Genomic DNA, 12,592 nt, shown 5'->3' with positions numbered 1-12,592 from the left:
CAACTTACTGTACTTACAGTCTTATATGTACATCAAAGCTAAATCTTATATACTGATATTGCCCATTTAACATGTAAATCCTAAAATCTTGGAAGGCCTTAGCAGCCCTTGGCCTGCAGCCCTGGACACTGTTCCTATCCCACTCTAACAGGGCAGGCTTGTCAGGGCAGCTACTGAAATAAATCAGGAGGCACATACTGATTTTCTCAACATGCCAAAACAAATGAATTAGAAACATAAACAAGATGTGCCTTCTGTCTGTCTCTGTGGAATGTGCTGCTGCACTTGGAATTGTAGCTACTGTAGATAACAGTGTCCCTCTCTGTTGAGCTGTCCACAAACACGACACAAGGCTCTGTTCCTCCCAGCTGAACACACCTAATCAAGCACACTCGCATGCATTTATACTAGAGCTGGCTCGGTAAGTGATTAATTGAATGTACCCAATCATAGTCGGCTTGTCACACATTCTTGAACCGTGTATCTGCCAAATCCTGTGCAGCCTGGTTCCACCCAGTCAAATCCTGTGCAGCCTGGTACCACCCAGTCACACCCACATTCTGCTTTCAGAATACTGGGGAGGTACTCAGTTTACCAGGTTTAGGGTTCATGTTTAGACTAAAAACACAGCATCCAGAAAGGGGCTATGTTTTATGTCTGGTATAGTTCCATATGTTATGCATATCTATCACTGCGTGAACCCTCACAGAGATATGAGGTGGTTCATTTTCACTATCTGGTGATTTGTCATTGTACGACCTCAAACCAAGTTCTGTAGAAAACAAGGTTCCACATACAAACTGAGATGCTTTCTTCTACAGTTAAGATGTTTTTACATTTTACCTGAAAATAAAGGAATGTAAAAGGCTAGTGGTTTCTACATTTAACATTTTGGCAAACACATGTTTTCTTTTGTGTTTGCAAGAGAGGCAGTACCTTCATTTAATGTAATACTAGATTTAGTGCATATTCCATGAGGACTATTCGAAATACAGTCCATATCAACTTATTATATAAATAAAGCCTATACATATACGTTGTGCAAAATAAACTGGTACATATAGTTCAATTGCAGCAATTTCAAACCAGTATATAAATCTTGTGCTTGAAAAAATGGGCTTTGTTACTGAAATATATTGTGTTTCATAGATTTCTATGCTAACATGCTTATTGTGAAATTCTACAGAACATTCAACTCATCTGTTTTCAACAGAAGTAACACTTCAGGGATCAATAATGTTCTGAAGTTCAATAAAGGTCTTTTACCCTTTAAGAACAAAGCTAGTACGACCATCATCAGAATTATATCTATTTAAAAAAATTACAAATCTGTTTTTCAGGGAAGAGAACTGAGAGCAGAAGCTTTTTATGAAGGATCAACACAAGTTTTCAGTTTTATGATCGATGCTGATAATATTAAAACAATCAGGGTTATATTGAGAAATATATGCAAAACACAGGATAACACAGAGGTAAACTAATGTGGTTCACATCAAGCAGGGTGTTTGTTAAGCTTCTTTAAGATTTAAAGGTTCAACATAAACTCCAGCTTTTTAATGCATTACACTACAATATGTAATTACCAAAGTCCAATCTCAAACGTAGACAGTAATACTATAGGTAACAAATCCTCTGCACTTTAGAATCTGGCTGAATTTTAAAATACATGTCTGTAGGTTTAATTCCAAATAAATGCACGTCTCTCTCGGCGAATAAAAATGTAGCATTGTAAACAACAATACACCACAGCCACTGTCTAAACCCCGTTTCACACTGGCATGCTCTACCCGGGTCGGACCCGGTGTCACGCGGCTCGGCTACGTGATTTCACACTGCTTTTGAAGAAGCGGGGTCCACCTGGGAGACAGAAGCAAGAACACAATGCGTGTAGCAATGCCCCGGAAGCACTTTGTTACGGATGCTTCAATCCAAGCTTCTCTGGATTGAACCGTCGGCACAAACGTTCATTAAAGAAAATGTTTCTTCATCCCTGCTGCAATCTGGCTCATGGTGTGTCTCAAATCAACAAAAATATGGCTAAACAGAATAAACAGAAATGTTCCTTGTGGAAGTGAAACCTTCACGCAGGCGTGGCTGTTTCTTATTGCGTCGGCACACGAACGGCCGTCATGCATTTTGCCTCTCTCAACCCAGGTCCAAGTGAGTCGACCCACATTCTGAGGTGGGTCGCTGCGACCCAGGTCAACCCGGGTACCACCCAGGAATGTGGTTTCACACTACGCAGGATTGTGACCCGGGTATCCAGAACCCAGGTAGGAGTGCCAGTGTGAACGGGGCTTAAGTGTTCACAGGTATAATTTGCCAGCATTTTTTCAAATCTTTACTGTCATAGTCAAAACCTAATAAAATGTTTCTTTTCAACAGCATTACAAATCACAAATGTGACCTAAGCTCTGCACAATAGGCGATTGCCAAACATCAACAATATCAGACTTGCCCAGGCTGCCAGTGCCAGCAAATCGTTGAGCAAACCTTAACAAATGACTTGACTCATGTGACAAAGACAGTAATATTGCAAGATGTTTGAGGGAAGACTGTGGGATCTGGACCGTTCTCAAATAATTGAAATCCCTTAGACAACTAAATGGCTCCTTTCTTCAGAAACAGCAAAACAATTTCTCACATGAATGAACCCCAGTGTTCTGCTGCATATCAGATTAAGTGAATTCAGATTTTATAAAAAAAAAAAAAAAAAAAGGCTACAAGAAAGAGGCGGTTTGCTTATGCATTCATATCGCAAAGAAAAGTACTTAGCAGAAAGAGATAAGTGCAAGAGTGCTACTCTAGTGACATGAGAGGTTATTTGGGTTAATTGAAATGGTTATATAAAAATAATAACTCTTTATAAGCAAATGATTATTATATTATATAAATAATGTGTTTTGTATAATTTCCTTTTTAAGCTAATGACTGCAATGTACCTTTGTATACACATGCACACTGTATATTACCATACTAAAAAGCAATATTATTGCTCCGCAGATACACATCTGCTATTATACTGTACTTAGGTCGTGTTTTGTCTTCACCATGACTGCTACAAAAAAAGCCATTTAGTCAACTTGTACTGCTGTACCTTGCCACATATCTTCAATGGCAACCTTTTTAGAGACAACAACAGCCAGGATCATTCTTTATTCTAGGCCTCTATTCTACTGTTCTTTCTTTCTACTGATAAAGTTTGTGAATTATGTTGTATGACAGTCACTGTTGTATTTTCAATACAAAAAAAATGAATCCTATGTGCAGACCTTAGGTTACACATATGGTAAAAGTGAACTTGAAGAATCACCATTGATTTAAGATTGTGGGGTGTCACCACTACCCATTAATCCCGGTCCGAATACTAGAATGTTCCTGGGGCTTCTGTTTGTGACATCTTTTATCAAGTTAATTGTTAAAAAAAAAATGCTGCTATAAATTACTCTTTTGCTTATGAACAATACCATAAAATGTCAACTCAGAGAATGAGACTGTGATTCATGTGTCTCACACCCATTTAAAAACACACCCAATATGCAGGTCCCTCCTTAAAGATTCTACTGTTCCAAAACTAAAATAAACAATGACACACACACGATATAATAATATTAGCCAAGAAGTGAAGGGACAATGGGCCTGCATTAGCAAACAGCATCAAGTTAAATCCCAACTACAATAACAGTTCTACACGAAAAAAAAAATATATATATGCATACAGTGCCAAGCGCTTATTATTTTATGCAAGGCGAAGCTGGACCCAAGTAAATACCATTCTTTTATGTCCTTGCCCTCATTTTGTGAGGGTGAATTTAAAACAAATGTCAGAGGTTAACACCACTGCTGTTCATCCCACTGAAAGCTGCAGCCCATGACATTCCAAAACACCAACGCAGTGGGCAGACCTGGTAGAACACTGCTGGCAGAACAGACATCTCCTCCTCGTTGCCATCACTTACCAGGAATCAGAAATCCCCTGTGTCTGTCAACCGATCTCTTTAAAACCTCCTGCAAACTACCACTTACCTGTTCAACTGTAAACCATTAAACCCGAGTTAAACTGCAGAAAATACAGCCTCTCCAGTCCAATTCGGCCCTTGACCAGGTCCTAAAGAACTTACCAGGAAAGGAACAGCACTCCAGAGCTGGACTTGCCTACCCCTGGTCTAAATGGTTGGAAGTTAAGGGGTTAATGATACTATGACAATAATCCACCAGGTTACACAATTGCCATTGTATAATATTCAAATATAAGGGAAAAACAGTTTTGTCTTATTAAATACGAACACATACTGTAGTACACGTTTTCCTGGGCATTGAAATTCTGGTATAGCTCCACATGTATGTGAGTGGACATTAAACATGTGAAGAACCTTCTTTAGAACGTGTTCTCTGTATGTGGAGGTGGCCCATCTTTCTGTATCAGTAATGCCATGGAATGCCCCAGTTTGTTCAAGATTGTTTCTGCTTACCCCATCCAGTGAGCTCCTGGTGTTCTGCAGATGTCTGTGCTGCAGTGCTTGTGAATTCCTTGGGTCCCCAGGTCTTTTTCTGGAGGGGTCCTGCGACGAGAAGACCTCGGGTCTCCGAACAGTGTTTGATTTCGACATCCCACCAAGGCCTTGTCTTATACCATCCAGAAGCCGAACCAGGAGCAGATTGGCAGGCAGCTCCTCGATTTCACACGTGACTGGGGTCCTGCACTCAGGGCACCGCAGCTCTGCCTTGCCATAGACCATCTTCTGAAGACAGGGCAAGCAGAAGGTGTGTTGGCATGGCAACACTTTGGCCGACACACCAAGTCTTTCCAAGCACACAGGGCACTCCAGCAGGTCCACAAAAGCTAAATCCTCCATCTCAAGATCACCGAGGTTATGGTGGAGACATCACCCTTAAATTAAAAAATAAACACATCAATAAAAGGACAGAGAACGTTACGTTATGTTGTTCCATGGCACAAGCTAGGGTTAATGATACTGCTCCTCTCTTAATTTCTAGTCCATACAATTTATAGCCCACACTGGCATTTCACTGTAACATTTACTTCCCCCAAGATACTCTAATCTTGTTACAGTGTGGACATGTAGGATATGTAGACAAAACATTCCTGCTTTCATGTCTCATATTAAAAAAATGTTTTCTTTTTATCATTACAGATTGAAAACAATCACCAGTCACTTTAAAGAGTACTGCAATCCTTACTAATGCCAGATGAATGAACTTCTGCACCTATCAAGTAATCTCAGGATTTTCACACCTAGACGCCTCAGAAAACTGTTTGCACCTAGCCTTCTTGACGTACAGTAGATTCTCACATTTCAAAGACTACAGGCACATTCTTTCCCACAGGAATACTGGCATTGTTTAATATCCATAAGGATATTATTCATTATTTAACACTATGAAGCAATGTATACAATTATTATTATTTTTTTTGTAATATAATGACAAATATAGTGTAAAATATAGATTGATCCATACAATATAGATTGATACATAAAAAATATATATTTATACAAATAGTGTCCATGTATGAAAAGTGCTTTTTATTCTTCCATATATTGCACCTATTCCACTATCAAATGAATGCTGCAGTACGGACATAATCTATTTTTTTTATTTAATGTCAAATTATGTAATATTGTACCTGCAATTAAATATATTGTATAAACTGATGTGACTTGAATTGCTCAAAAGTTTACACTATAATTTCCTTGGTCTTCTCTAGAAACTAAAATGCACGGTCTTATACCAGATGTTGAACAATAGTACAGTACGACTAATTGCACGGCGGGGTATGATTCTGAAGGCAACGTGTTTTTCAGAATACCTCCCAGACATACCGTGAAAACCAAGTCTCAGCTGTTTACACATGAATAATAAACGCGGACACTCCGTCAATTAATAACTTTATATAAAGTGTTGCTACTAAAAACTCGATCTGGTAATATCTCGTACTATTTACTTAGGAAGTGTTGAGAAGAGACACAACCAAAAGCCTAAAAACAAACGTTATACTAAATTAATACAATATGTGCAGAGAGAGAGAGAGAGAGAGAGAGAGAGAGAGAGAGAGAGAGAGAGAGAGAGAGAGAGAGAGAACTAACCTTACGTTTTGTCGTTGTATGGTAAGGTAGCCTTTTGAAGCACAGCCACGGACAGACTACTGGAAAATGCTTTCACTCCAAACAACTTTAAAACTATACACTTGCTTACTCACTCACTCACTCACTCACTCACACAGATCACATTACCACGCCAGTAACCCTTTCGCAGCTGCGTTTGCTCAAACTGACAGAAACGTACGAACATTTTTTTTATTTTTTGGAGGAACATATATAGGCGTATGTTTAAATAAGAATATGATCTTAAAATATGCAGTGGCATAAAAGTACATGTTTGAATTGACAAATGCGATCATATATTTCTGTAAGAGCGAAATGCACAGTAACACGACATGCAAATCAGGAAATCAAAAATCTTCTTGCAGTGTTCTCCTTGTTGACAACACTAAAATCATCTTAATGAAACTCAAAATAAAAAATAAATTATAGTACGGATTCAATGAATACTGTCGCTCTTCTCATATTGATGTGTCCCATGTGTGTGTGTGTGTTTTTTTTATTTTATTTTATTTTTTTTGTATTGCATGTTTTATTACCACGATGGCCACTATAGAGACTATTGCGTGCACGGACAGTATCCAAATAATAAAACAAAAAAAAAAAAACGATGAAGTCCGCATGGCCTAATGTTGTAAAGTACTGTGCCCAGGTATTAGACTCCCATAGAGGTTTGGGAGACATTCATTTTTTTGTTACCCTTTCATGCATGAAATATTCAAAATAACTGGAAACATGAGTTTTGGACATATAATAAATATATTTTTCATTGAAAATGTCCCCCCCCCCCCCCCCCCCCCATTGCTTTATATGGGGAAAAATGGCATCCTCATATTTGATTGTGCATGTGCGTGTTCTGTATGTCCTCATAAAAATACTAGAATATTGTTTTGTATCTGTCCCATATAAGGTCGCCATACATGAAATGTTTAAAACATGTACAATAACAAAAAGGGGGCTAACTAAAACATTTTTAATATCCCACTTTTTCTTCATTCTGTCTGTTGCTCCGTTTAATATAATCACCTACACTGAAATTGTAATATAGCTCTGCCTAGTAAATATATGGTGCTATTTATATATTATACAGCACATGTGCAACCTTTCTGCTTATCAAAAATGTTACCAGAAACTGCATTGCCAACATGGTTACAGATCCTGCTGTGGCTGTATAAGTATTTAATGTAATAGTATCAGTTTAGCTGTTACCTCGTTACACCTGATCCAAACACTGAATTATTAAAACAGTGAAAGACCACACGGCTGTTCCCTAAAAGACAGCAGAGTTTCATACAGGACCGCAGTATCGAACACTCGCTTTATTATGGAGGAACTTCAAAGGAAACTTAGTCAGAGATATGAAGACAAGCCAAAGAAAGTAAGATTCAAAATATCTTCTTCTTACAGTGGCAGAGTTTTGAAACAAGTCTATGAAGATGGGCAGGAGTTGGAGAGTCCAGAGGTGGCATATCCACACAGTTTTATACATGGGAAATTTCCCAAGCATATGGAGGGTGAACTGATGTGTAATTTTGCAGAGCTACAGGATCAAGGATTTTATTCACCAACCACCTTAACAGCCCAGAGAATCAATGTTTTCAGAGATGGGAATAAGTACCATCTTGCTGGAGGATCATCTCTATTCAATGACTTCACCCCAGCGGATTCTAAAGTGAGCTCAACTTCATTGGGTTTTATATTACTTTTGTGTAGCCTCATACATGTCTAATATGTGTGTGTATATAATGCATCTTTAGCACTGTTTTTAACAACTTGGGTTTAATTGTATATTAAAAAATACATATTTAAAAAACACAAGGACATGCATACATTTAGTGTTTGATTTTCAAGCTAGATTTTAAAATAAAAAAATTCCATTGTTCAGATCTATTTGTTTCTAGAATTGATGCTTCAAAGGTTTATCTGTATCCATGTATTAATCCTTAAGCACAGCAGGGTTGTTTTTACACATAGCTTTTCTTATTATCAATTACTATGGCTTCGGATTTGGAAAATGCCTTGCAGTTGGATATTTGTTTCCACTCAATTTTGTTTAAGTTGCCACTATCCAGCACATGATCGGGCGCACATTTCACAAATTTGTGCTGTTCTCGAATGATTTCCTACATAAGGTACAATTTATGAAATATTTAACACCCATCGTTCTCTTAGACGCATACAGAGTTTGTAACCTTTTTTATGTCCGTTTTTACAGTCTGATATTCATAAGACTTTTTTTTTTTTTTTTTTTTTTTAGTTTAATGAATATCAAACTTTGTTTAATTTGTTGAAACAGACTCGTTCTCATTTGTTGAATAACTCATAAGTCACGGCCTTGTGAACAGGATCCTTTGTTCATCTTAGGGAGCGTCATCTGAATACATTTCTTATTTAGATCTCATTAGTTGGTGGTGATCAGGACTAGGTACAATGCACCTGTCCGTTCTCTCCTTGCTCATTCATCCCCTTGTTCAGTTGTTCCTCCTAATTACAAAAGCATATTGGTACAAAAGTAAGATGAGACCCCTCTAGTGGCTGATCAGGTTCACTGCAGGAATAACCCTAAAGTGGCTATGCTATGCAACCAGCTGATAGTTAGATGTCCTTCGTGGACAGCAGAAACTCATCTGTGTTAATGAAAGAGGACATGTTCAGATTTCTGTGCTGCCGATTTGTCCCATAGAGTCAATGCCCTAAGACAGGTTGCCACGGCAGATTCCAGGAATTCCAGCAACCTGACGTAGAACTTGAAAAATCCCTCAATGTCATGATTGTCAAGAATGATTCCTGTAATAACCTGTTTATACTGGAAAGCCACAATATGTATCACGTTTTTTATAAAAGCTCCTAATTCTTTGAATGCCCTGCATGTCTTCTAGCCTTCCCCTGTTTTAGACTTTGGCAAGATAATCATCTATACCAGCAATCTGAGAATAATCAGAACTTCTCAGGGGAAGAAGGAATTAGCAAACAGGTTTATTCACAACCGGGACGGAAGTGATGGTTACTCCATAACACCTGCAGGGGAGAACGGAGCGCAGAACCCCACCCAGCGGGAGCCTGCAGAGGATCAGAACGCAAAACCTGCAAACGCTCTGGTAAGATCTGTCAGTCTAACCCTGAGATACCAACCACCCCTGGAGAAAGGAATAAGGGGGACTCGGTTATTATGGAGCTGTTAAACACTTAAAAACAATAAATGTTATTTTTAAGCATGAGAATGAATTCCAAACCCTCCTTTTACAGCTAAGAAAGGTTTCTTGTCTACTCATTTTTTTTATTTTTTTCAAGAACATGTATATATAGTTATATTTGGAACAGTGTCATGCCATCTCGCCTGCTTGTGGATTGCTCGCTAACCCTGTCCTGTTTTGTTCAGGAGGGGGTCTCAGAGTCTGGCTGTCTGCAGTGTGGAGGATCTGGCTGTGCCCCCTGCTCGCTGTGCCATGGAAGCAAACTGTCGATGCTAGCCAACCGCTTCAAGGAGTCAATTAGGGCTTTACGCTGTCCTGCCTGCAATGCAAATGGCTTGCAGCCCTGCCAGGCCTGTACACACAGCAACAGCAACAGCATCTGACTCAGACCATACATTCCATTGGGAAATGCTTTGCTAATATCTGAAAACCAAACAAAATCCTCTGGTTAGGAGTGTCCCGTGGAGAAAAGGTATCAAATGAATAAAGATCATGGCAAATAAAAGACGAAGCTAGCTGTCTGCTTGCTGTCAGTTTAATAAAATGTCTGTCTTGAGTAATGAGGCATGTCTTGCCATGCATGACACACAACCCACTGAAGGCTAAAGACTTAAGAACCAATAAAAATAACATGGTTTTCAGTGCTTTGAATACGGGGTCTTACACAGTAGCAATGTCTGTTGTCATTTCCAATTGCAAGGAGACTCAGAGCTCAGCTGGTTTTCAACTGGTCATGCTGGTTTAAGAAAAAAAGAAAAACTTTACTATAACATCCAGTGACTATTGTGTACACTTTTAATTGAAACAAATTGCACCAAATCTTTGGCAGTTATTTTATTATTATTTACTAGCTGGGTATTCAGTAACCACTAAATGAATGCCAATTTCCAACAAGGTAAATTTATTTATTTCTTAGCAGACTCCCTTATCCAGGGCAACTTACAATTGTTACAAGATATCACATTATTTCACATTATACAGATATCACATTATTTTACATACAATTACCCATTTATACAGTTGGGTTTTTACTGGAGCAATCTAGGTAAAGTACCTTGCTCAAGGGTACAACAGCAGTTTCCCCCACTGGGGATTGAACCCACAACCCTCCGGTCAAGCGTCCAGAGCCCTAACCACTACTCCACACTGCTGCACACTAAATTCACAGTTTCCGGCTTGGGCAAAATACTTAAGGTAAATGTATTTTCAATACAAAATACAAAATACACAGAAAACTGTATCCAAATACAAACTATTTTGGAAACACTGTATTTTGTTTCAATACAAAATGCAATTGTATTTGGAAAATACAATTTGAAATGACAAAATACCTACAACAAAACAAACCAAGATTCTCATAGATCATTGAGAACAATCTATTTTGACAATAAAGGAACCGAAGCAGTTAACAGGTTTCAAGCTACATTAAGCAAACTTGCAGTGGGTCCTTGTTTCCACCAGGGGGCCCAATACCTAACAGAGCGTAGGTCAGCTCGGACCCGGTTACTAACACTGGACAATACATTTTAATAGATATCAGATAATACTCTGCTTTTACCAGATACAAACCATACCGGAACAGACCAAGTACACATTTGTTTATACAAAACACTGTTTACAAAACTCTATGCTGCTGCGTTCTCACAGTGAAAATGTTGCTTGCATTTGACATCCTGCAGTGAAGTTCGTTCGGATGGCACAGCAGCAATGAACAATGTATTTTTGAGTATTGTGAAACTACAAAATACTCAGGCATGTGTATTTTCAATACAAAATACTTAGACCTTAGCATTTGCATTACAAATGACAAAAATACAAATGTAATGAAAATACGTACGTCAATGACGTGTAGTTTCAATACTGCCCATCCCTGGTTATACTATGCATTTGTCATGGTTTGCCATGTTTTTCAATATTTTGTTTTAATACTGTATGCTCACCATACCTCTCTGGGACTTACAATGCCAAATATCCTTTATTAAAATTAGATTTTTACTATGGTGATCTTTTATAAATAAAAGCTTCCAGCATGCTGGCATTTTCATCAAGACCATTTCCGATGGTATGCAATTTGGGTCCAATTCAATTAAACTTTTAGCTGGAGAAAAACAAAACAAAACTTTAAAGCAAATGTGGAGCACATTTTATTTTGATCTAACTAACATTGATGATGAATAAAAAAATGCATTAATTGGTTTGTATTTTATACTCAAATACCAGTAATTCTGCAATAATGCAAGACAAAGAAAAAAATGCATAAAACAATGACCTACAGTGAATCAATTAACTAACTGGATTGTAGCCATAATAGGCGTGGGCCCTTCACTGTAGTTTTTATTTCACTTTACTGCTCCTGAGAGCTTCTTTTCATTAACCGAGAAGTCATTTTCTGTTCCTCTCACAAGCCTTGACAAACAGAAGAGGTTTGTTGCCTCCTGGCATATTTCAGTGGATGTAATTGAAATGTAAACAAATGTAATCATCTGAGAATTGGTCTAATAAAAAGGGTGCCCTGTACAGTAGCGATGTTTAATTGTACGTGTGCAGTAATGAATTAGATGCAGAGACTTAATTGCTGCTGGTGTTGAAACCCAGTTGGAGGGCCACGAAAAGGATTGCTTCGCATTTTCTTTAATAATGGGCTTTTCATGACACTAATCTATAAAGTCACTGCGTTTACATGCACACGCCACACCATAAGTATGTTTTATTTAATTTACTTATTTTAGGAACTTCCACTTGTCTCAGGTAGGACACCCTCGCACTGTGCTTGAAATGAACTACAAGTCACATAAATACAGCTCCTTGTCGAAACTCTATTCAGCACGTCCCTAAACACACACACACACACACACACACACACACACACATATATATATATATATATATATATATATATATATATATATATATATATATATATATATATATATATACACACACACTTATCCGAAACAAAATCGCATCAAACCCGCAAATGAGAATCTTAAAATAAAAATGATAAGGGGCACTGGAGTAAAAATTTACATTTGGTACTTTATTAAAAATTCACACTTACCTGTACGCCCAGGAAGTATGTTTACAAATGTTTCCCGTAGCACCTACACTGACGGTTCTAAAACTTAAAATAAAACAGTTCGCAGCTTATAAATAAGTCCTAGGAAATGCAAACAATGTACGTGTTTCTATCGTTTATCTTATTGTCCTACATTACAGTAATGCTTTTATTTGACTGTGCTCGTACTTTGTCCTCGGTTCATTGTCCTCAAAAGCACT

The 12,592-nt window shown here is 38.0% G+C and overlaps 2 protein-coding genes across 6 annotated transcripts in view; one reads left to right on the top strand and one right to left on the bottom strand.

The window, feature by feature from the left end:
• LOC117431554 (E3 ubiquitin-protein ligase SH3RF2-like) overlaps window positions 1–12,592 on the bottom strand; it is a 31,363-nt gene that overhangs the window by 18,116 nt on the left and 655 nt on the right. For 2 of the 5 annotated variants that reach the window (XM_034916233.2, XM_058996319.1), the window contains exons 1-2: window positions 12,375–12,543; window positions 4,473–4,891 (exon numbers count right to left, since the gene is read on the bottom strand). In XM_034916233.2, coding sequence (XP_034772124.2) covers window positions 4,473–4,856 — 384 coding nt within the window. In that variant the 5' untranslated portion in view covers window positions 4,857–4,891; window positions 12,375–12,543. Of the gene's footprint in view, window positions 1–4,472; window positions 4,892–6,107; window positions 6,293–12,374; window positions 12,544–12,592 lie in introns of those variants that run through there. The other 3 variants (XM_034916234.2, XM_034916232.2, XM_058996318.1) reach the window with 3 other exon arrangements.
• LOC117412787 (glutaredoxin domain-containing cysteine-rich protein 2-like) lies at window positions 7,395–10,067 on the top strand. Its single transcript, XM_034021359.3, has 3 exons — window positions 7,395–7,794; window positions 9,002–9,220; window positions 9,502–10,067. Exons 1-3 carry the CDS (start codon window positions 7,447–7,449, stop codon window positions 9,697–9,699), a joined length of 765 nt encoding a protein of 254 aa, XP_033877250.3. The 5' UTR covers window positions 7,395–7,446; the 3' UTR covers window positions 9,700–10,067.

Source organism: Acipenser ruthenus, chromosome 22, assembly GCF_902713425.1.
Source record: "Acipenser ruthenus chromosome 22, fAciRut3.2 maternal haplotype, whole genome shotgun sequence".
Taxonomy (NCBI): domain Eukaryota; kingdom Metazoa; phylum Chordata; class Actinopteri; order Acipenseriformes; family Acipenseridae; genus Acipenser; species Acipenser ruthenus.
The sequence above is the reverse complement of the archived record's forward strand: the minus strand, read 5'-3'. Positions and strand labels throughout refer to the sequence as shown.